We start from the raw sequence: 22776 nt of genomic DNA on the forward strand, positions 1-22776 counted from the left end.
GGAAGTTAAGAGTATCGGCCCCATTCACACCCGTTGAAACCAGGCGAAAACTTGTGCTGCAGTTAATTATGCCACTTATAACGTACGCTGATACAGTATATGGTAAAATGGACTCAGTGTCATACAACAAAGTTGCTGTAGCCTTTAACAATGCTACGAGATACGTTTACGGGATTGGTAGATATGATCACATATCTGCCTGGCGAACGAAAATTCTTGGGTGCAGCCTTGAAAATTATCTAGGCACCAAGATTGTATCTTCATATACTAATTATTATTGTGGAAGACACCAAATTACTTATTCGAAAGGCTGAAACCAGTAAGATCACTGAGACATCAGAGTGTGGTCGTACCATCGCATAATTACTTAACTTCATCTAGACTATTTTTCATTAGCGCGGTTAAATTATGGAATTGAAGGCTGGACTAAATAGATTCAACTACAAGGATGTAATACTCAAGTACTTCAAAGCTGTATCAAAACAATGCAAAAACATTGTAAGGGTGTTTAAGATACCTACTTCTCTTTTCTTTCCCCTTTTCCCACTTTGATCTTGACTATCTTTTCTTTCGTTAAGGTTAGATGTATTCTAAATTTGTTATTTAGATTTAAGTTAGAATATACATATTTACACTGTTTTATGTTTAATAACCTAGTTGAAGTACTTCTAAAACACTATATCTGCTCTGTACTACGTTGGTAAATAAATAAATAAATATAAATATAAATATATATAAAAATTTAAAATGCAATTATATGGCCATTTTTTTCTCAATATCACAGGGTAAAAAAATTCTTGAAAATTGTATTCTGAAAAAATAGGAAGCCTTTTTTTAATTGAATTTTCTGAAACGTGAATTATAAAAAAAAAGTATTTGCGAAATCTTCATAACCAAAAACAGTTATGTCAAGTTTTTTACAAAATTATGGAGAGAGAAACTTTAATCGGAACTTATGAGACACTACTGTTGTTGTGTTAACAGTGCTTCGCCATATTCAAAGCGCACAACCACTCACAAATTGTCATCAAAGTCCTTTAACGGGAGTCCAAAGAAACTGGCTATTTCAACAGGGGCTGAGGGAGATTGGTATTAGTAGCGGTGGTTTCACATTACAATTGAGAAGATGGTTGGTGTTATGTGGGGATACATCGCATGCAGGGTATGCATTACGTATGTCGGGGTTGATTCTGGACAATAAGAGTTTAACCTGTTACTGTATCCAGAACGAAGTTGGGCCAGAGTTACTCGTGTCTTCCTTGGTAGTGTGCTTTCTTCTTCTGCAAGGGACAGAAACTACTAGATGTACAATTCGATCCATGTACTTTCCGGAAGCGGCTATGAGTATTATGCATAACTAGAGCCGGCGAAATGCGCAAAATCTCGGTGGGTAGTTTTGATCGGCGATAAATGTGGTAGGCATGATTGTCAATTGAAAGGTAATCATGGAATGAAGTTTCTATTATAATTTGTATCGACTATTTGACATAATTTGTATCTACTATTACTGGGTAGCCCTACCAACCATACCGACACCTTTCGCCGGGACCGGCTTGCGTTTGACCTGAAGATGTTTACGAAAGTTAGCGTGTGAGTGACTTTCATTCCAAGAATCATATCTCAAAAGCTAAAAACGTTAGAGGAAACAAACGAGGTGATCATTGCTCTAAGCATATTATCATATCTTTTGATTTTATTTTAGGAATATTTTTTTTAGTTTTTGTACCCTTTCTACAGTTACAACTTTATATACCTTTCAGTACAAGGAATTTTACTTTTTTTTGCAAATTTTTTTTATTTTTAAATCTTTTTGCAAGTTTACCAGCCAGTTCTAGGAAAGAAGTTTTAATGACAATTTTTACTTTCTATGCGAACAACAATCCAATACAAATTTATAAATACGAGCCATACCCGTGTGCATCTTGCGCAACCAATATAAAGTCTCTTATCAAATATCAACAGAAATCAGCTGTTCTATCAATCAATTAAAATCTACAGCTTGCGCTGCCATCTGGTGTATGGTAGCAACTGCCGGTAATGCAGTGCAAATATTCACAATAGTGCCATACTACAAATAGATTTCTTTGTGCGCTCACAATCGTTTATTTTTAACAAATTATTTTAATAAAATATAGCTAAACAAAAGCACTATGACCAAAATTGCCCAAAGTTCGCTAATAGCCCGAATTTCCATCTTTACAATCAAAACTTGATTTACAGATTTGGATTCCAAATAAGAGCGAAAAAGGGACCCGTACATAAAAACAGCTATTAGAAATAATATATATATGATATTTTGATCACCGTTTGATCGATTGTGTATTGGTACGAATGCAGATTTCTTCGAACTTGCCTGTTTTACGTGTTTTAGGTAAAATTTAATAATCGCGCTCTTGAAATATTCGTAGAATTAAATTTGCTTGCCTACTTTAAGGCGCCGTAAGTGGGTGTAAAATCCTCTTAGCATATGCGAAAGCACTTTTCACATACAAACACATGCTTGTAAGCGCTGATTTTGTGTAAGTTAATAGAAAAAGATACTTTTTTGGCGAATGTATGTAAACATATCTGACGGCATTAAGTTTTGCCAATATTTATGAACTTTTCGTTGTTCAGATTTATGCCAAGAGCAAAAGTAAACAAATATATGTGAAATAAATCAATATACTATAAGTACAGCACTACTTACACAAAAGCTTGCATAAACTACCCAGTAAAAAAGTTTGAACCTTATATAACACTAATTTCATATGGCCAAAAGGTGTATGCCATCAGGCCTTAATTCTATAAGGAATATAAGTTGTATGGCGTATTCCTTATAATACTACTTATTTTTCTGTACTTATATCATCAGGCCTAAGGTTTATCTGAAAGAAATAAGGTTTATGAACCAAGTAGGGAGTAGTATGGCATATTTTAACCTATTCCTATTGCATATATAATCCGGTGCATAGGACTTATGTATATTAAGACACCTCCTGACTCTGGAATCCGCGATTCATCTTTATAATCACCTATTTCAAAACATTATTTAAGTATAGATTGGTAACCTGTCATCGAAAATTCATTTTCAGCTCCTACGTTCAAGTTACGGGACAAGTATAGTTTGGAAGTTTTTTTGTACAAGGTAGCTCCTCGACAGTAATTCGTCCAGCCCAAGAAAGGTTTATTAGCAATGAAAATATTCTCTTCAAACAATTTTTTGCCAGATATCATTTACCAGATGTTGTTTGGAATCGGCATATAACGCCAATGTGTAGGAAAGATAAAAAGACAGTTAGGTTATATCTATCATGTATCCCGTTTAAGTTTGAGCAACATTTGTTTTTATTTTTATTCACTCTAAGAATATAAGGCTTATTTGTAGCGTAAATAAGCGTAAATAAAATAAAGCGAATGACGAACTATATTTACCCAATTCTAAGGTTTATCTATCAGGTCTGAAACAGTATTCCTTATTCCATACAACCGCTTATGCACGGTTTTGCTGGGTAATGTTCAGTACTCACCTACGCAGACTTACATAAATTTATATACATATATGGGTGTACATATGTATATTAGACTGGGTCGATTTATTACCCGATATCGCGCCATCGATCTTTCGATAGGATTTGGTCTCAGGAAAAATAGTTCCACTAAGCATACTCAACAAAATAATTTTCGAGCCTGCGAAATTTAATTTTTTTGACTTTTTTTCGACATTGATTTTTAAAGTTTTTTTCATTACCTACTAAAAAATGTTTATATGTACACCCTGTCCGACCCAAAATTAGCCGCTAAAAACGCTGTAGATAAAAATGTTTTTTTCTTTCAAAAAACTGTTATCGACAACGTTTTTAGCGGGCATTTCTGGGTCGGACAGGGTATACATGGAAATTTTACAATCAAATGAAAATTTTTTTAGTAGTTCATGAAAAAACCCTAAAAATCAAAGTCAAAAAAAAGTATAAAAAAGGAAATTTCGCAGGCTCGAAAATAATTTTTTGGGTATGCGTAGTGGAACTTTTTTTCTTGAGCCCAAAACCTATCGAAAAATCGATGGCGCGATATCTGTTAATAAATCGACCCAGTCTAGTATACTTATATACACACATATATGTATATAAATTTATATACATAAGTCTGCGTAGGTGAGTATTGAACATTACCCAGCAAAAACGTGCATAAGCGGTTATATGGAATAAGGAATACTGTTTCAGGTCTGATAGATAAACCGTACAATTGGGTAAATATAGTTCGTCATTCACTTTACTTTATTTAGGCTTATTTACGCTACAAATAAGCCTTATATTCTTAGGGTGAATAAAAATAAAAATAAATGCTGCTCAAACTTAAACGGGATACATGATAGATATAACCTAACTACACATTGACGTTATATGCCGACTCCAAACAACATCTGGTAAAAAATTGTTTAAAGAGAATATTTTCATGGCTAATAAACCTTTCTTGGGCTGGACGAATTACTGTCGAGGAGCTACCTTGTACAAAAAAACTTCCAAACTATACTTGTCCCGTAACTTGAACGTAGGAGCTGAAAATGAATTTTCGATGGCAGATTAACAATCTATACTTAAATAATGTTTTGAAATAGGTGATTATAAAGATGATTCGCGGATTCCAGAGTCAGAAGTGTCTTAATATAAGTCCTATGCAAGCCAGATTATATATGTGCAATAGGAATAGGTTAAAATATGCCATACTGTTCCCTACTTGGTTCATAAACCTTATGATTAGGATATTGTACTCGATGTATTATCTTACTTAAACAGCCTAAGCCTAATTTATGGTGGCTTATAAGCCCCATTTAAAAGGTTCCAATAAGGCAAAAAGTATCTTATGATAAGACCTGATATAAGCTTTACTTTACTTGGTATATAATAAGGTTGTTATACTCTACCTAATGAATTATTATAATTCCTTATATAAGCCTTATTTAATTGGGCTGGGCAAGTAATAATGTAATGAAGTTTTCATTGTAATTTTATCGACTACTTGACATAACTTATACAAATCGATCCACCCTAATGTACATAAATGTAAATATAATTGGTTAGTGTAAATATTAAACAAAAAACATGCTCACAATTTTCGGTTGTACCTTTTTACATGTTTGAACGAATACTTATGCACATGGGCATATATACACATACAAAACACACACAGAAAAGTTGACATTACATATCTAAATATATTTCAGATCGCGGGTTCGAATCGCGCTCAAGGCCTAACAATAATTATTGTGCATTGTAAATATTAAATTTCACTATACATGATATTAAGCCCATATGTATGTACACAATTGCGCCGAATATTATTTAAGGTCACATTTATATTGAAGTTTAACTGCAGGCACTTAAGCCGCAAATATTAAAATTTGTTTAAAAATTGTTTGTTTATTTATTTAGGATTTTCATGCTACATCATATGAAGTTGTGAAGCGTATTTAAAAATAGAAAAATAAGTGGTTTAAAATAATAAACTTTTACCATTAAGAAATAATTTCGAGATTTTTGAGCAGAGCTTCGTCGGGTTCATTTCCGTAATAACCGATATCGACTAGTTATTGTTTTATAATCGGCTTGTTATCGATGGCGAAGTATTATCGTCGAGTTATCGGTTTGATATCGGCTTTTTATCGCCCAGTAATCGGTTTTTTATTGGTTTCAATAGGCTCGCTTTCGAGGGGCTAATAAATAAATAACTGTTTGAGAACAAATTGTCAACATTTCGAGACACCGAATCGATAACATTTTGATAACACTGCGATAGCTTTTCGATAAATATTCGGTAACTTTTTCATAGTAAATCTATAAATTTTTGATAAAATATCGATATATTTTCGATAAAGAATTAATAACTTTTCCATAAATAATGGATGTTACTTCGACAGCAATTCGATAACACTCCGCTAGGTAGTACCCCAATAACAAATCGATAACTTTTCCATAGCAAATCGAATCACTTTGCTAACATATAGATACTTTTTCAATAAAAACGCGATAACTTCTCGATAAAAGATTAATAGCTCATTGATAACCTTTCCATAAAATTCATAAAAAATTTGTAACAAATCGATAACAAGTTAGTACCTCGCCAATTGCACAATTATTACAAAACTTCCTTTTTTCTTCTCTTCATTGCCTTGCCTTGATTTCCTGTTTAATTTCGCTGATATCAACGCCACAACGAACATTGTTCCACAGTGTAACGACATTTACATTCTGTATTTCCCCTTATTGCCTACCACTTCCAATGACTACGCTACGCTACACTTACGTTGTGCTTAAATTTTCAATACCCCCCATACCGTGCGCAAAGATATTTAACTTAATAAATACTTGGCGCGATTAACCTCCGAAGAGATTTAGGCCGAGTTTCTCTGCCAAAATGCATCGTGCTCCCTTTTTTTTAATTTCCCCTACAAATTGGTGAGGAGTCTACGTGGCAGATGAATTTTCACTGAGAAGCTTTTCAAGGCAGAAATACGCTAGGAGTGTTTGCAATATTAACGTGTGATGTTTGGTATGACAGGCAGGTAGTTATATTCAAATTTCTTCAAAGAATCAAGAGTACACATAACCAATCAGACAATTCTAAAAATAGTCTACTACGCTCCCAGCTTACATAATTTTATCAAATAAATCTTCAGTGTACAGGCCCTTGTTTTCAAGAATTTCATTATACTATAGATTCTGCTGGCATACCCCTTTTCAACGTAGTTGCCTAGGTTCGTACTGCTCAATAAACTTTCTAGGTTACGACCTTTCTATTATGTTATTTCGATATTTTGTTCAGTTCAAAATGTTACTCATACGGCACACGACATATTTCATATTGTGGCGAAAAGTAGCAGTTCCGATACGTCACTATGCCACTAGTTATAAATGCTGAACAACAATAGCAAGGCAAGAAAATGGGAAGAAAACAGTCACACAGCAAAACATCGAATATTATTCACATATATACATACATTGAAGGCAGCAGTGAATATGAGATGCAGAGATGCACACAGCAATAAAGAGCGCATATAACATTATATAAACGGCAAATATACATGTATGTAGCCAAATCCGATATGAGATACAGAAACTAGAAGTCAATAACCAACTATTCGAGAAGGCTGTTAGGAAAAAGTCTAAAGCCTGGGAAAAATATGCGAACAAGGTTAAGGAGGTTTTAAAAACGGCGCTGTCCATGGATAGTAAGTCAGTTTGACTTTAAAACGTTGTTAGTGAAGTACCCGAGTAATTTAATTCTGAAGTACTACTACCATAGTAGTGTTGTAAATGAAGAACATTTTGCTATACTAAATATTTGGCTTATTTATTCAACAGTTCAGCCATTCGAACGTTAAAAGTTAAGGTTAATACAAAATTGCACAAATACAAATTTCGAATGTCTGAAATACAAATATATATCCTAAATACCATCACATTTCACATTTAGCTACAACGACAAGTTATAAGGATTAGTTTGCGATTTTGAACTATTTATGTATGTTTATTCGGCAGTTAATTATAATGATTTTACAAAATTGTATTTATTGCACCTCAAAGCTTCTTTTAATTACTAATTTGTGATTGTGCTATCTAAGCTTTGGAGATTTTGGTAATGAATATACATATTTAGATGTGTATGGATAGACTCATATTCTCATGGTATTAAGTACCTATGTTTTCCGTGTATTATAAAAGCTCTGTTGATTGAGACTTAAAGCATCCCGCTGGATATCGACGTGTGTATATTATTATGAAGATTTGTTATTTCAAGCGATTTGCTTCACTTTCTAGCTTAAGCACTGAATCCCTCACTGCAATTAGCGTTTTAGCTGTTCCTACAAGTTTTTTCACCGCATACTTTATTTCTTTAAAACTGGCATCTGTTGTCGCTGTACTATCATATTAACAAGATTTTGAAGAACGTTGGAATGTGACATTTAAACCCTAGTCCTAAGTTAAAGTGCTAGATCATAGGAAGGTTCCATACCCTGAATAATGCCAACATTTACATCACACTATGTTAGATGGCGAATAGAAAAAGATCATGATCTCTACGGTGATGGTATTTGCATTCTAAGGTTAGTAGATGATACTGAAGGAATGGCAAGGTCGCTCAAAATCCAATCGAAAAATGAGGAGCTATAAAACGATCTCTTTACACTTCATATATACATCTAGATAGAAGATACCTACGTACATTGTTCACTCATATGGCGGCATATAATCACATCGCGTCATATGTTTTTTTTTATAGATCGGTCCACTTCACGGAAACACTGTACGACATTCTATGATTTTAGCTAAATGGACCTAATGGTACCGGAGTCTATAGCCTGCTTTGATTGAAAAATACATGCGCATGCATATCAACTAATATGAAGCTAAGTGACAGCTTTTTTTCATTCGTATCGTATATTTTTGATCCATTTTGGGCCGAAACTGTTTCGAGAACATTTACTTCAGAAAAATTTCCGAGCCATTTTAAGGATTATTTTGAAGCAATTTCGATGCAAGTCAGAGAAAATTTTTGGATCCTTTCTGTAATTTTTTCGAAGTCATTTCGAATGAGCTAAATCAGACTAAGCAAGGCAAAGAAAGGAAAAACGAAAAAAACAAGAAAAAATAAAGATTAGAATTTGAACCCAAATTAGGAACGGAAACAGAGCAGCGTGTTAGCATTTTGTTTTCAAAATGACGAATTGACGAATATGCGCGAGTTATAGATTTTTTATCGAAACGTTATTAATTTTTTTATCATAGATTTGATATCGAAAATTATCGTTTTGTCACCTCAGTATTACCAATTTGTTACCCTCGTGCTCTCAATTCGTTATCAAAAAGTTACCGAAATTTTGCTGAAAAGCTATCGATTCTCTATATAAGCCGAAAATATAACAATAGCCGTAGTGTTACCAGAAGTTTAATTTAATGACCAAACTGAAAAACTCAACAAAAACCAGGACCGATGTTATAAAACAACTTCGACCTCTTGCCAAATACTAGAAACTTTCTAGGATCTGGCAAGCGCAAGGCACGGGCCAACCAAGCTTTATTTAAAGGCATGTGACGACAGAAGGCAATGTCAAGTCAAAATACCCGTCATGAGTTTACAGTCAACTCTTTTTAATGCTAGGAGTAACTTTGTTAGTCTTAGGTTTTAAGACCTCCTAATGATCTTCGACACTTTACAGCACCGGACGCCCTCATTCTATTCACACGTTGACCTTCACGAATCTTTGATACTCACGTATTTTTTCAGAAAGTATCAGCAAATCTTATGAATCTAAGTTTAGGAAATGGAAAATTGTTTTGCTTCTCTTAAACACACACCATTAACGTATGGTTTTTTTTTTCTTTCCAGGGTTTTTGCATTCTGTACTGCTTTGTTATAAAAGCGGAGGACAGTCTACGGATGCCAACAAATGGCAGCAATAGCTGCAGTGGGACACTGAAAACGAAACTCAGCTCGAGTAAAACGAGCTTGGATGACAACTGCTGTACAGGGTCCATAAATAGTCCGCTTAGTTGTAAGTACATATTACATATAATAATTTTCCTGCTACAACAAGTTCTGAATTATAAGAATAAGCTTTTATTTAACGTCACGTTGATTTTGAAAAAAAAAAAAAACTAGGAAGTATTTAATATTGTTACCACATATTGCCTTTCTTGTTTTTCTCTCTTTCACACAGTTTACTCAAGTCAAGAAAAAGAGAAGGAAAATGAAAGCGGCGCACCCAAAACACTTTTAGCACCGCCTCCACCCCAACAGCTGGACATCCCAACTGGCGTACAGCTGCCACTCACAATTTTACCCACCGCAAAACAACATTGTCATCTACTGTCAACCAAGTCGGCAGCGACAATGGGCGGCGGCGGTGGTGGTGTAAAAACGTTCTTGAAGGCTGTAAGTCTGAAGCGTAAGCTGCCAACACATGTCGCTTGTCTGCAAGAGACGTCCACCGCAGCGATGACCTCACCAGCAACCAGATGTTGCAATATATTAGGTGCCAGTAGCAGTGGTGGTGATGGTGCTGGTAGTAATGCTGCTACGATAACTTCAACGAGTTTGGTAGGCGGTGGTGGTGGAGTTGTGGTCACCACAGGTGGTATGGGTTATTATGATGCTTATGGTGCAGGCATGACACTCGGCAGCATGACAGGCAGCTTGAATAGACGACAGTTACATGGGTCAACAGCAGCGAAGACGGAATTTGTCGGTTTACAGACTTTAGATATACTACAGGGTGTAGCGGCACCAGGTAAGAATGGATAATGTATATTTTATGTAAATATTTTCGTTGGTTCAGAAAAATATCTTTGCAAAAAACATTTTTGTCCCTTACTAAGTCGGGGATAACTTCGCTGGTTAGGATTTCTACTACTCTAGGGTTTTTCAGGAATACTTATCCAGCAAATGGCTAGAAATATCGTTTACACACCTAAAAACCTTTGGGGTGACGCGAAAAAGTCCTTCCGAATTCTGATTGAGCTGATGGTGTTGCATCTTTGACAGCATGTGCTCCTCGAACTTTAAAACTGTCTATTGTTAAAACCCGAACATATAAAATGTCTAATATAATTACGTAGGTTAATTTTACTATTTCAGTTTTTAGCAAAATATCTATCGCAGTTCTGTCCGCATTAGCCACACTTTTCTAGTACCTGAGCATATGACAAATTTGCGCCTAAAACTATGCAACGGTTTGCAGTTTGTTTTTAAACTGCCTCCATTCCATTACAACTTACAGTGACATTGTATGATCCATGACTTCCCAGTTCTGAACGCACCTTCTACATAGAATCCCGGTAGTGTAGGTAATAGTCGAAGAGCCGAACTATGTATCCTCGAATTAATAAAATAAAACATAATGACGATTTTACACAAACAGAGTGTTTCTTATGGGCTTGCTATTAATGAGTTACAGTTTAGCTTGGGTTGAACTGGCCGGTCCATGAGGATCTAGCATAGACTGAATGAGTTCGCAGTGTTACCAGAAGTTTTTTTAATAAAATAATTCCGTCCTCTTGGACCTCTTGACCTATGCCACTTGGTGTTTCTCGATCTGACAGCCGTTTTTATAACGTGCTCGGTCGTTTCCTCCTCCAACCTGCACTTCTTTCATCTGCTATCACTGACCAACCCTAATTTAAAGGCATGTGACGCCAGAAGACAGCTTCCAGTCAAAATACCCGTCATGACCCTACAATCAGACGGATTGCAGATGTATCATCGATTTTATATTGTAGTTATATGGGTTTCTTTAAAATAAATAAAATAAATGTAAGGCGCGATAACCTCCGAAGAGATCTAAGGCCGAGCTTCTCTTCCAATTTGCGTCGTGCTCCTCTTGATTTTCCCTACAAATTGGCCGGACGGGACCTACATGTTTTATGACGACTTCGAACGGCATCTGCGAGGCAGATGAGTTTTCACTGAGAGCTTTTCATGGCAGAAATACACCCGGAGGGCTTGCCAAAAATCTTATTTCTAAAATTTTGATGTTGCCTTGCCCGGGGTTTGAACCCAGGGCATACGGTGTGGTAGGCGGAGCACGCTACCATCACACCACGGTGGTATCTTTAAATCGATATCAAATATATAACTTTTCGATTTTTGTTGTTATATCGGCCTACTGATTTGTCAGATCGCGGGTTCGAGTCGAGCTCAAGGCCTAACAAATTTTTTCTTTCTTCTATTCTAATTTAATAATTTTTTCAATTAAGAAAAAATTTATCATAACAAAAATAATGCTAAAATAATTATTGTTATGCCTTAAGCTCAATTCAAACCCGCGATCTTATATAACTTTTCTATAACATTTCAATCACTTTTGATAACTAACCGATTACTTTTTGATTATGAGTCGATAACTTTTCGAACACAAATCGAGAGATTTCCGATAAATAATGGATATTTCTTCGATTATGACTCGGAAAATGTTCGATAACACGCCGATATTTCGTAAAAAATCGACAATTCATCGATCACTGCCGGCAGTTATCGCGCAACAGAGATAGCGGGCGTGAATTGTTACGATAACACACTATAATACGCCGATAACTACACCTTTTTCAGTTTTAGTTCAGAAAGTTGCAATCGAAGTTCAGAAAATTACAATTGAAGTTCAGAAAATTACAATTGAAGTTCAGAAATTTCAATTAAAGCTTACTAAATTGCAATTGAAGTTCACAAATGTCAATTGAAGTTCAGAAAATTACAGTTGAAATTCATAATTTTCAAATGAACTTCAATTATAATTTTTTGAACTTCAATTGTAATTTTCTGAACTTCAAATAGGAAATATAAATTTCAATTTTAACTTTCTGAACTTAAATTGTAATTTTCTGAACTTAAATTGAAAAAGTTGTAGTCGATGGATTACACGCCAATAACCCATCGATAACAAACCGATAACTGATCCTTGCCCTTACTTTTCTTTTTCCCTTTCTACTGCGTTCCTTAAATTTATTTATCTTTGCTTCTTTTCTTTTCTGTTTAACTTTACTTTACTTGTCTTGGTTTGCGTTTTGTCTGATTTCGCCCATATCAGCTCTAAAATATCGTGTTCTCACATTACGCTACAATGCGATACTACGCCTACGCTTGCAATCCCCTATACAGCATATCAATCTCACACACTGTGCCTATACATAGTCAACTTCGTCAATACCGTCATCAAGAATGTTTACATATTGAAAAAAAAGAATCGAATTTTGGTTCTCATAACAGCTAAGAAGAGTCGGCTCTTTTTTTTTTAACGGTTTTATTTAGGTTGACGTAACAGGCTGGACAGCACATTTTTTTGTAATTGAAATTTAATAACTTCCCGATAAGCTACAAGCTTGAAACATGGAATATAGTTCAGAACCCGATGACAATGCAATAATAAGAAAAAATCGCCGCTAGGTGCCGCACATGCATATATCTGAGATGCTCCCAAAAGCAGGCAATGGTTTGTGCAAGTATCACTCACAAATACACGCGCATATGAGAAGCTATAAACATAGTAATTTTATAGCTGATAACTAACTAGTAAATTCTAGAAATGGGGGCGCCTAGAAGTATGCGAACGGGAAATCACAGAGTATAAAAGGCAGCAACAGTAGAGGCACGAGAATCAGTTTGATTTAAGCAAGCTATCAATCAGTTGCGAAATATAAGTATTTATTGTGAAATACTTTAATAAAGGCCATTTTGCATTATTGAATTTAACAGTTTAGTGATTCGAACGTTAGTAGAAGGTTACAAATAAGAGAATTGCAGTAAAATTGTTACAATATATATTGCGGTAGAAGTGACATTAAAAATTTTGGAGTTGGAGGAGAGACGCTGAGTCGAGTAAAGTCTTTGAAAGGATTATATATTGAGGACTTAGATTGTAACAAATTGTTAGGAAAGAGTCCTTGTAATAATGAGTCACTAAATGAACTAAATAGAATGAGAAATAATAGGCAATTAAATAAAGACTAAAAACTTGAAAATAAAATAATTATTAATTAATATAATTAATATAAAATAATAATTAAATTTTTTTTAAGTTAAACGGTTTTATTGAAAACAATACTTACATGAAGTAATAATAACACTAAAAGCTAGAAAATAATTAGGTAGGTCCTAGGTACTAGTCGTCACACTCCTCATTAATCTAGGGCGTTGATCACACAATTAAATAAAAGTGTTGGTCGCGTCAATAATTGGTAGTCATATATAAGACCAACTGAACATTAATCGGGTTATGCTAGGACTCACATTTTTAGAAATTTCCCAAGGCAGTCGGTTCTATGTACCGGAGCGACTCGGGATTTTTCCCGACCAAGGACTGTCATTTCAGTGTGACCCCATTTAATTTGTTTCGTCCCTCCCACAAATTGTCATCCTCCCAGCAGCTCCTTGCAGCAAGACTGCTACATATTCTCTTACTCCGGGAAGGTATCGAACCCAATCCGGGTCCGTCTCCTGACCCCGGTCATGAGAAATGGTTTTGCTGCATTTGCCAGAAAAGAATCTTTTTAGGACGGTCATACTCTGTTCAGTGTGTCTCGTGCAAGGGATGGTTGCATCGGACAGGTTGTTCTGGGCTTGATCCCAAAACCCGACGTCCACGCAACTTTTATAAATCTTTTGTGGCTCCTTGCTGCTCACGCCCAAGGGCGTCCCGTAGTCTACGCCTAAGCGTATCCCCACTACCTTCCAGCAGCTTCGCTGCTCAGCAAGCCACAACAAGTACCTGCTGCTGCTCGCGCCCCACGGCGCCAACAACTCAAACAGCTGATACCACTCATAACTACTACCTTCGTAGTAGAGCTAGTTGCAATGCTGAGCATCAGCCCCTGCCCCTGTCTTCTTCTCCCCCCCTCTTTTCTGGCAGCAATCGTGCAGGTCAGGGAAACAGACTCTTAGTCCCTGCCTCCGTTTGCACCGTCTGCCAGCACAGAATATATAGGTTTGCGACATCCGCTCAATGCAGCTCCTGCCTTGGGTGGTGCCACTTTCCTAGATGTTCTGGTCTCCGCGACGGCAACCCCCGACGGGTTTCATCGCGCCATGTTGCCAGGTCGCAAACCGAAATCATCCGGGTACCCCAATGCTTGCCCAAGGGCGCCCAGTCCCAAGGCCACAACAGCAATTGCGTCCTGGCCTTCCACAACCTAGGCGTAGTCACCCCTCACTTACCCCTAGAGTGGCGGCGTCACCCCTCATGCACTTCAGAATTCTGCAGTTCAACTGTAATGGACTAACTGGGAAGATTACGGAGATAGTCGATTTCATGAAGCGGCACAACATCCGCATTGCTGCGATTCAAGAGACTAAACTCACAGCAAGATCTGCATTGCAGACCTGCTCTGGTTATAATGTCCACAGGAAAGACCGCGAGAGCGGAAATGGAGGCGGCCTCGCGTTTATTATACACCACTCTGTGCAATATCATATATTTGATCCTGGCATCGACCGTAGTGACAATGTCTTAGAACGTCAAGGCCTATCTGTCCGGTCAGGCGATGCAAATCTAGAAATCATCAACATCTACATCCCTCCTGTCACCTGTTGCCCCAGTGGATACCGCCCTAATATCGAGGCCTTACTCACTGGCAACAATCGCATTATCTTAGGCGATTTTAATGCCCATCACGACCTATGGCATTCAAACTTGTGGGCGGATAGTAGGGGTGAGATGTTGGCGGATCAAATAGACGAAACGACGTTCTGCACAATAAACGGAGACGCCCCCACACGTATGGTAGGAAGCTGTCATAGCTCGCCAGATATCTCAATCGTGAGCGCAGAACTCGTAAACTGCGTCAACTGGCAGCCGATGGTAACATTGGCATCCGACCACCTGCCCATACTTATTTCGTTCGAGCGTACCGCCGACTTCATCGTCACCGAAAAACGCACTTTCATAAACTTCAAAAAAGGAAAGTGGGAAGAATATAAATCTGCAACAGACAGCAGCTTTGATGCCCTCCCTATCCCGACTGATGCCCGCCAAGGGGAGCGTGCCTTCCGTAAGGTCATTGAATCCGCCTCGGCACATTTCATTCCCGCCGGGAGAATTCCCGAAATCCGGCCCCACTTCCCGGCGGAGGCCGCGAGCTTAGCGAGGGAACGCGACCTTATAAGACAGCTTGATCCAGGCGACCCCCAAATAAGGGATATAAACCAACGCATCAGATTGCTTGTGGACGAACACAAGCGGGCGAAATGGGAATTGCACCTAAGAGGTTGTAACCTCTCTACCGGTGTAGGTAAACTTTGGTCCACCGTAAAGTCCCTATCGAATCCGACTAAGCACAAAGACAAAGTTTCCATCGCCTTTGGCGATAAGGTGCTGTCGGATGCGAAAAAATGCGCGAGCGCTTTCTGCCGACAATATATAATGCATCCTACGGTCGACAAAGATAGACGGCGAGCCAATAGACACGCACATAAACACAAACTCAGCGCGTCACCAATTACCATCACCGCTAGAGAGGTTGAGGACGCCATTGGTCGCGCTAAACCATCCAAAGCAGTGGGCCCAGACGGCATAGCCATGCCGATGCTTAAAAACCTAGGGAAAGAGGGTTTCAAATATTTAGCGCATGTCTTCAACCTGTCTCTTTCCACCTTTGTCATACCCGAGAAATGGAAAATGGCCAAGGTGGTCCCGCTACTAAAGCCTGGGAAACCAGCTAACGTAGGTGAGTCATATCGTCCGATATCTCTCCTATCGCCAGTGGCAAAGACGCTTGAAGCCATTTTGCTCCCTTATTTCCAAGCACATTTGCAGCTAGCCCCTCATCAGCATGGCTTCAGAAAACTCCATAGCACTACCTCCGCGCTAAATGTCATTAGCACCCAGATAAATTGCGGTTTGAATCAATATCCCCACCATAGAACAGTACTCGTAGCGTTAGACCTATCAAAAGCTTTTGATACGGTCAACCATGGCTCGTTACTGCAAGACCTGGAAGGGTCCACCCTTCCCCCATGTCTTAAAAGGTGGACCGCAAATTATCTGGGTGGTCGGCAGGCATCGGTGCAATTCAGAAACGAAACATCAAAACAAAGGAGAATTAAACAAGGGGTGCCACAGGGTGGTGTCCTATCCCCGCTTTTGTTTAATTTCTACATATCTAAGCTACCTTCACCACCGGAAGGAGTCACAATCGTTTCCTACGCCGATGACTGCACAATAATGGCCACAGGCCCAGGCCCAAAGATCGATGAGCTATGCAATAAAATAAACGGCTATCTCCCTGATCTCTCCAGTTTTTTCGCCTCGCGAAACCGGGCATTGTCACCGACTAAATCTTCCGCGACCTTATTTACAACATGGACGCCCCAAATGTCGACCATATTGAACATCCACGTCGATGGCACTACGCTACCGACTGTCCTACACCCCAAAATCTTGGGTGTGACGTTTGATCAGGATCTACATTTTGGTGCGCACGCAACCGCAATTGTTCCAAGAATTCAGAGCCGTAATAAAATCCTCAAATCCCTTGCTGGCAGTACCTGGGGAAAAGATAAAGAAACGCTCTTGACCACATACAAAGCAATTAGCCAGCCGATTACGTGCTACGCGTCACCCATATGGTCGCCAAGCCTAAAAACCACCCACTGGAAGAAACTACAGGCCTGCCAAAATACTGCTCTCAGAATCGCCACGGGCTGTCTTCTTATGTCCCCAGACCACCATCTGCATAATGAGGCGAGAATACTCCCCATCAGGGAGAGAAATGAGATGCTGACCAAACAGTTTCTGTTGAATACCCAGAAACCTGGGCATCCCAACGGACATCTGATTGACGAACCAGCACCGCCTAGGGGCCTAAGGAGTCATCTCCGTAAGCATTTTGAGGAAATACGGCACTTGAGAACCCAGCCGTATGAAGCGGAAAAATACAAGCAGGTCCTTGGTGAACTCCATAGTCAGGCGTCGGACCTTTATGTCGGGAATTGCCCGGTGAATCCAGTACTTGAAAAAAAATATCCAGAAAGGGAAACGCGTGTCACTCTTGCTCAACTTCGTTCTGGATACTGTAACAGGTTAAACTCTTACCTATCCAGAATCAACCCCGACATACAAAATGTATGCCCTGCTTGCAATGTGTCCCCACATGACACCAACCATCTCTTTAATTGTAATGTGGAACCAACGCCTCTAACACCCCTTTCTTTATGGTCCACCCCTGTTGAAACGGCAAGTTTCCTTGGACTCCCGTTAGAGGATATTGATGACAATTTGTGATCGGTCGCGGCTATTAGGTGGGGCGAGCATTGCTACAACAACAACAACAACAACAACCTACGCTTATCGTCACTTAGATAATATTTAGGAGACCCATCTATCTCTACTTATTGAACTTTCGCGGCAGTTGTTAAATAACTCGCTACAAAACGGGTTGTGCTTAATATCGGAGACACACACCTCTCAAATCGTGGACGCACACACTTTTCTGTCATTGAAATGGATAATAGTGCGGAAATAAAAGGGAGAGACACATGCCAGTTGCAACTTTGTATAATGCACACTGAAATTTAGTAGTAATAATTTTATGCACTTCGCAGTCCATATTAAGTTTAAGTGCATGTGTATATACATGTAAAAAAAATCTCAGATATTATTTAAATACTTAGCGTTGTCGTGAATTTACAGTACTGCTATGAGAGATTCACGTCGTTCTAACTCTTATGATTTCAACTGAATTATAAGATCATGTGTGGCCTTAAGTCATAATCTAATATCGGACTTTAATGCCCGGTTTTTCAATGCGAGTTTAAACTTCAGTTAAAGTTGGCTAGAGTTGAAACTTGCCACTTTGTTCGATAACATAAAATGTTGCTGCTTGTCTCAGCTTAAGCGACCAAAGTGGCAAGGTTAAACTCTAGTCAACTTTAACTTTAGTTTAAACTCGCACTAAAAAACCGGCCATAAAAGTCATATCACATCTCCTGAAAAAAATGCATCAAGTCATATGACTTCACGTGATAAAATAATAAGTCGATCTATTTCTGCTTGAGGATGCAGTGATGCCGATTTTTCGCACTTTTGGCTACGTGTGAGCATATATGTGAGTATATGATAACAAGTACGTAAAACGGATGGGTGCAGAGATTTCTTAAATAGATTATGAGTTAGTTACTTCTAATCATCTCTTGACTTGAGTAAGGCTGAGGATAAGAAGTAGTAAATGATAGCTAGAAGCTTAGTAAATCCAAAAGATGATTTTTGAGTTATACTTACCTCGAGCGTGGATTAGTTCTTTAGAGATATGAAAAAACCCAAGCGTGTGTACTTGCATTATTGAAGCATAATTCCTGGTCTGTATTCTCCAAATGTCTGATTTCGACTGTGCAGCTTTGACCTTTTACAAAAGGTGTTATGTATATTCCTAGGGCTTTCTTGGATTACTCGAAACCCGCTCATTCAAAACCTGGCAAGAAGTGTTCAACGATGCTTTTAAGTCACTAACTCTTGTCACATACTTCCCAAAAGTACGCAGTCAGGAAATACATACACATGATAGTCACTCGGAATATCATTACGTCTTGATAGATAGAGTGAGGAAAAGCTCCAACTTATGTGAGAGTCGGGACACTGTATTGTTCAATGAAACGATTTCGCATATTTTAGGCCTACAATATACATAGATAGCTTTCATTGGGAACTTTTTATGTTTTTTTTTCAGAATTTTTTTTTTTTTTGTAGAAATTTAATAACTTAAAAAAAAATGTTTTTTATTAATTTTATTATTATTTTTTATTATTTACTTCTTTCCAGATACCATCATAGGCATTTGTAGCAACACTTTACCCGCAGGAATGTCATATCATCAACTACAACATCACAGCTTGCCGCGTCAACACACGTCAACACTGCAACAGCAGCGGCAACAACAACACCAACAACTACCTATCGCAACACAGCAACTTGTTGCGCATAACTCTTTTATGAACGTCAGTATGATGCCAACAATTGTGTCGATAAGTAGTGGCTTACCGCCGCAACAACAACAACAACAAACCACAGGAAATTATGTCAAAAGTAGTGGTCAAATTGCAGCACAATCCGCACAACCAACAATATCACACGCGCTGCCAACACTACCACCACCAACAACAACACTCACCAGCTGTATCAGCACTACGACAGCAACAACACAAACACCAAAAACACAAAAACGTGTCACCATTATGGAACCAACAACACATACCTTCGATCCGCTGCTACCCACAATGGTTGCGGTTTCCGGTGTATCAGGTACAGTGGCGGGATCACATCATCGTCTTGCAACAACAACGCCAATACCAATTATTACAATTTCTACAAATGCTAGTAATAATATGACAGTAATTGATACTGCAAGTAGCGGTGGTAATATTATTTGTGACACAACGCAATTGGGCTATGGTAGTGCTAGCACTGCTTTGACAGCTGACACTCCATCACCCGAAGATGAGAATTCAATGACTGGTATGTTAGATCGTATTACGCATGATCTGGATTATTTGTTAAATCGTACCAACGAATTACCGCCATCAGTGGCACACAGTGAGGGTGAGGGGGATGCGTTAACATTAGCAACGCCACTAACGTCAACTGCGAATGCTGTTGCTGTAGGGGGGAGCAGCAATGAAGAAATTAATACACAGTTGTAAGTAACAAAAAAATATAATTAAATATGTTTAGATCTATGTAGGGTTAAAAAAATTAATTTTAAGTTCATTTATTTATAGCTAAACATTCTGTTCCTGTCAAATATTTTAAGTATTTATTGTAAAATTGGCATTTATATAAAAAAAAACTGTAAGCTGTTATTAAGCTAAGTATCTGATTGTATATATATACATATGTAAGTGGTAATGGTTGTCTGTTTATAATAGAAATATTTATAAAAATTTACGAACTTATATATATACATACATAAATAATACAGATAGTATATAGATAACTAAAAACTGTTTAAGTGACAGTGCTTTCGAATTTATTGTAAATAATAAAATTATAGGTTAGGATGAAAAAATTAATATACTCTATGTGCTATGCACAGCTGGGTATAAAAAAATAACACAAAACAGCTTAAAAATATTTCTTTTAAAAACTCTCTTTTTATTAAAGTTTTACTGACCAAAAATTCTATGTATGTGTGCACTCAGCGTGACCGTAGTTGGTGTAAAGCTGGAGACATTGGTGCTTTATCGGTATCCGTATCGGTAACCTTTTAACAGCTGATTCGACCAATCTTATGAGAATCAATGCAATCGATTATTGGTGCCGCTAAGGTCGTAACCGTATCGTAGCCAACCAATTGGGTTTTGGTTAACCGTCGTAACGATAAACAGATGATTACGTTAGGGATACGGATACAGCGATACGACATACGGCACCAATGACTCCGGCTTAAACGGCCTTGAAGTCTCTAAAGCTGTCAGTATTCTGGATGACAGTTGTTAAAGCTCGCAGATGAAAAGCCGTAACGGTTAGAGCGCTATATTGGTTAATCGATAAGTACTCTGAATTTGTGTATATCTCTTTTAGAAAGCCAAAAGAAAAATTTTTTGTATTTTTGTTGGGCCAAGGAAAAATTATATTTTTATTGCTATTTTTGGAGCTTTTCGGACGGTTGATTTAAATAAAACAGGGATTTATTATATCCTAATCTAATAAATCCCTGTTTTATTTAAATCAACCGGCCGAAAAGCTCCAAAATAGCAATAAAACGAAACATTTTTCGTTTTTGCAGTATGTAGAGTACCCACAGTTTGATATAAAGTTCCATAATTAACTCTTCCAGGTAAAAATGTGACTTTAACGTTACACAAAAGACCCATCACCTCAATTCGCCCATATCTATTGAACCAAACAAGATAATTTTAACTTTTGTATTGCATTATAAAGCCATCCACCTAAAGATAATCCACAATTTGACTATCAATAACGACTGAAGAGATATACCTAAAGGGACAGTAATAATCGAAAACCTGATTAACGCTGTTAGCACCTGAACCGTTGATGATAAAACCTTGAATTAAGTTCTGTATGAATTTATAAGTACGTACCTATGTGTTGAAAAAAAAATTGTTTGGCAATTTTGCTTGGTTCAAGAGATATACACAATAATCGATTTAGTCGACAGAAGTTGTCGATAAACCGGATATTTCACGCACTTGAACCGTTAGTGATAGGAAGTTGAATCAAATTGTGATCTACACTTATACTGTTTTCACACAGAAACTTAATGATCTCATTTCACCTTCTAATGAAATCGTAAATTGTTTGCTTTCACACAGAAGTTACTGCTCGATTAGTATGAAGGATGAAATGTCAAGCGAATAAAATGACAATGCTATATGACAGACAATCATGGCGGAACGATACAAGGTGGCAGCATGGTGATATACCTACAAACATAAAAAAATTCCATGTACTTGTAAATTCGATGGACAAATGTCAAAATCGTACTGCGCCGGTAGTTGATGTATCAAATCAAATAAAAAAGGTTCGATGCGGCCACCTTGTATCGTTCCGCCATGTAGACAATGACATTTACTTTGACAAATGACATTTTTAAGCACTGAATACACCAAAAACTAAGAAGCGGAAACGGAAGCGGAAAGCTGCAAACAGAGTTGCATTGTGCTTTTGACTTCATTAGGCATTCGATTAGCTACTAATGAAATAATTATAGATTCGAATTTTGTAGGGAAGATTGAGCTCAATACGCGTCTTAATGTAGAAAACTGCCTTTATTGTTCAATAAGCCGTCTGTGTGAAAACAGTATTAGGTAGCTATATAATGCAAAAAAAAACACTGTAGTAAAATGTTGCTTGGTTCAAGAGATATAGGGCAATTTAATTCTGTTGCATTACCTTTCTGTTAATTTGTATATATCTCTTGAACCAAGCCAAATGACAACTTTTTTGTTTTTGTAATATGTAAGTACTCACCTGTTGATTAATCCACAATGATTAATGATAAGTTCCATCATTAACCCTTCATGGCAAAAATGTGACTTTAACGGTACAAAAATGACCCAGCCCACAAATGTGTCCATATCTCTTAACCAAACGAGATATTTTCAACTTTTGTACTGCATTATATAGCCACTTTCTTGTAGATTAGTCCACAATTAGATTCAACGTTCTAATATTAACGGTTCAATTTCTACGTGCGATTTATCGGCTGATCGATCAGTGCAACTCTTAACTGCTTTTTGTGTATATCTCTTGAACTATGCAAAATTACAAACTTTTTTTGTTGCATAATATAGCTCCTA

The 22776-nt window shown here is 37.6% G+C and overlaps 1 protein-coding gene across 1 annotated transcript in view; it reads left to right on the forward strand.

Moving 5' to 3' along the window:
- LOC137241500 (serine-rich adhesin for platelets) overlaps positions 1–20345 on the forward strand; it is a 759406-nt gene extending 739061 nt beyond the window's left edge. Inside the window, exons 19-21 of the mRNA XM_067769103.1 lie at positions 9367–9532; positions 9698–10267; positions 19280–20345. Of these exons, the coding sequence (XP_067625204.1) occupies positions 9367–9532; positions 9698–10267; positions 19280–20157 (1614 nt within the window). The 3' untranslated portion in view covers positions 20158–20345. The remainder of the gene's footprint in view (positions 1–9366; positions 9533–9697; positions 10268–19279) is intronic.
- Positions 20346–22776: the final 2431 nt, after the last annotated feature.

This window comes from Eurosta solidaginis, chromosome 2 (assembly GCF_040869045.1).
Source record: "Eurosta solidaginis isolate ZX-2024a chromosome 2, ASM4086904v1, whole genome shotgun sequence".
Classification (NCBI taxonomy): domain Eukaryota; kingdom Metazoa; phylum Arthropoda; class Insecta; order Diptera; family Tephritidae; genus Eurosta; species Eurosta solidaginis.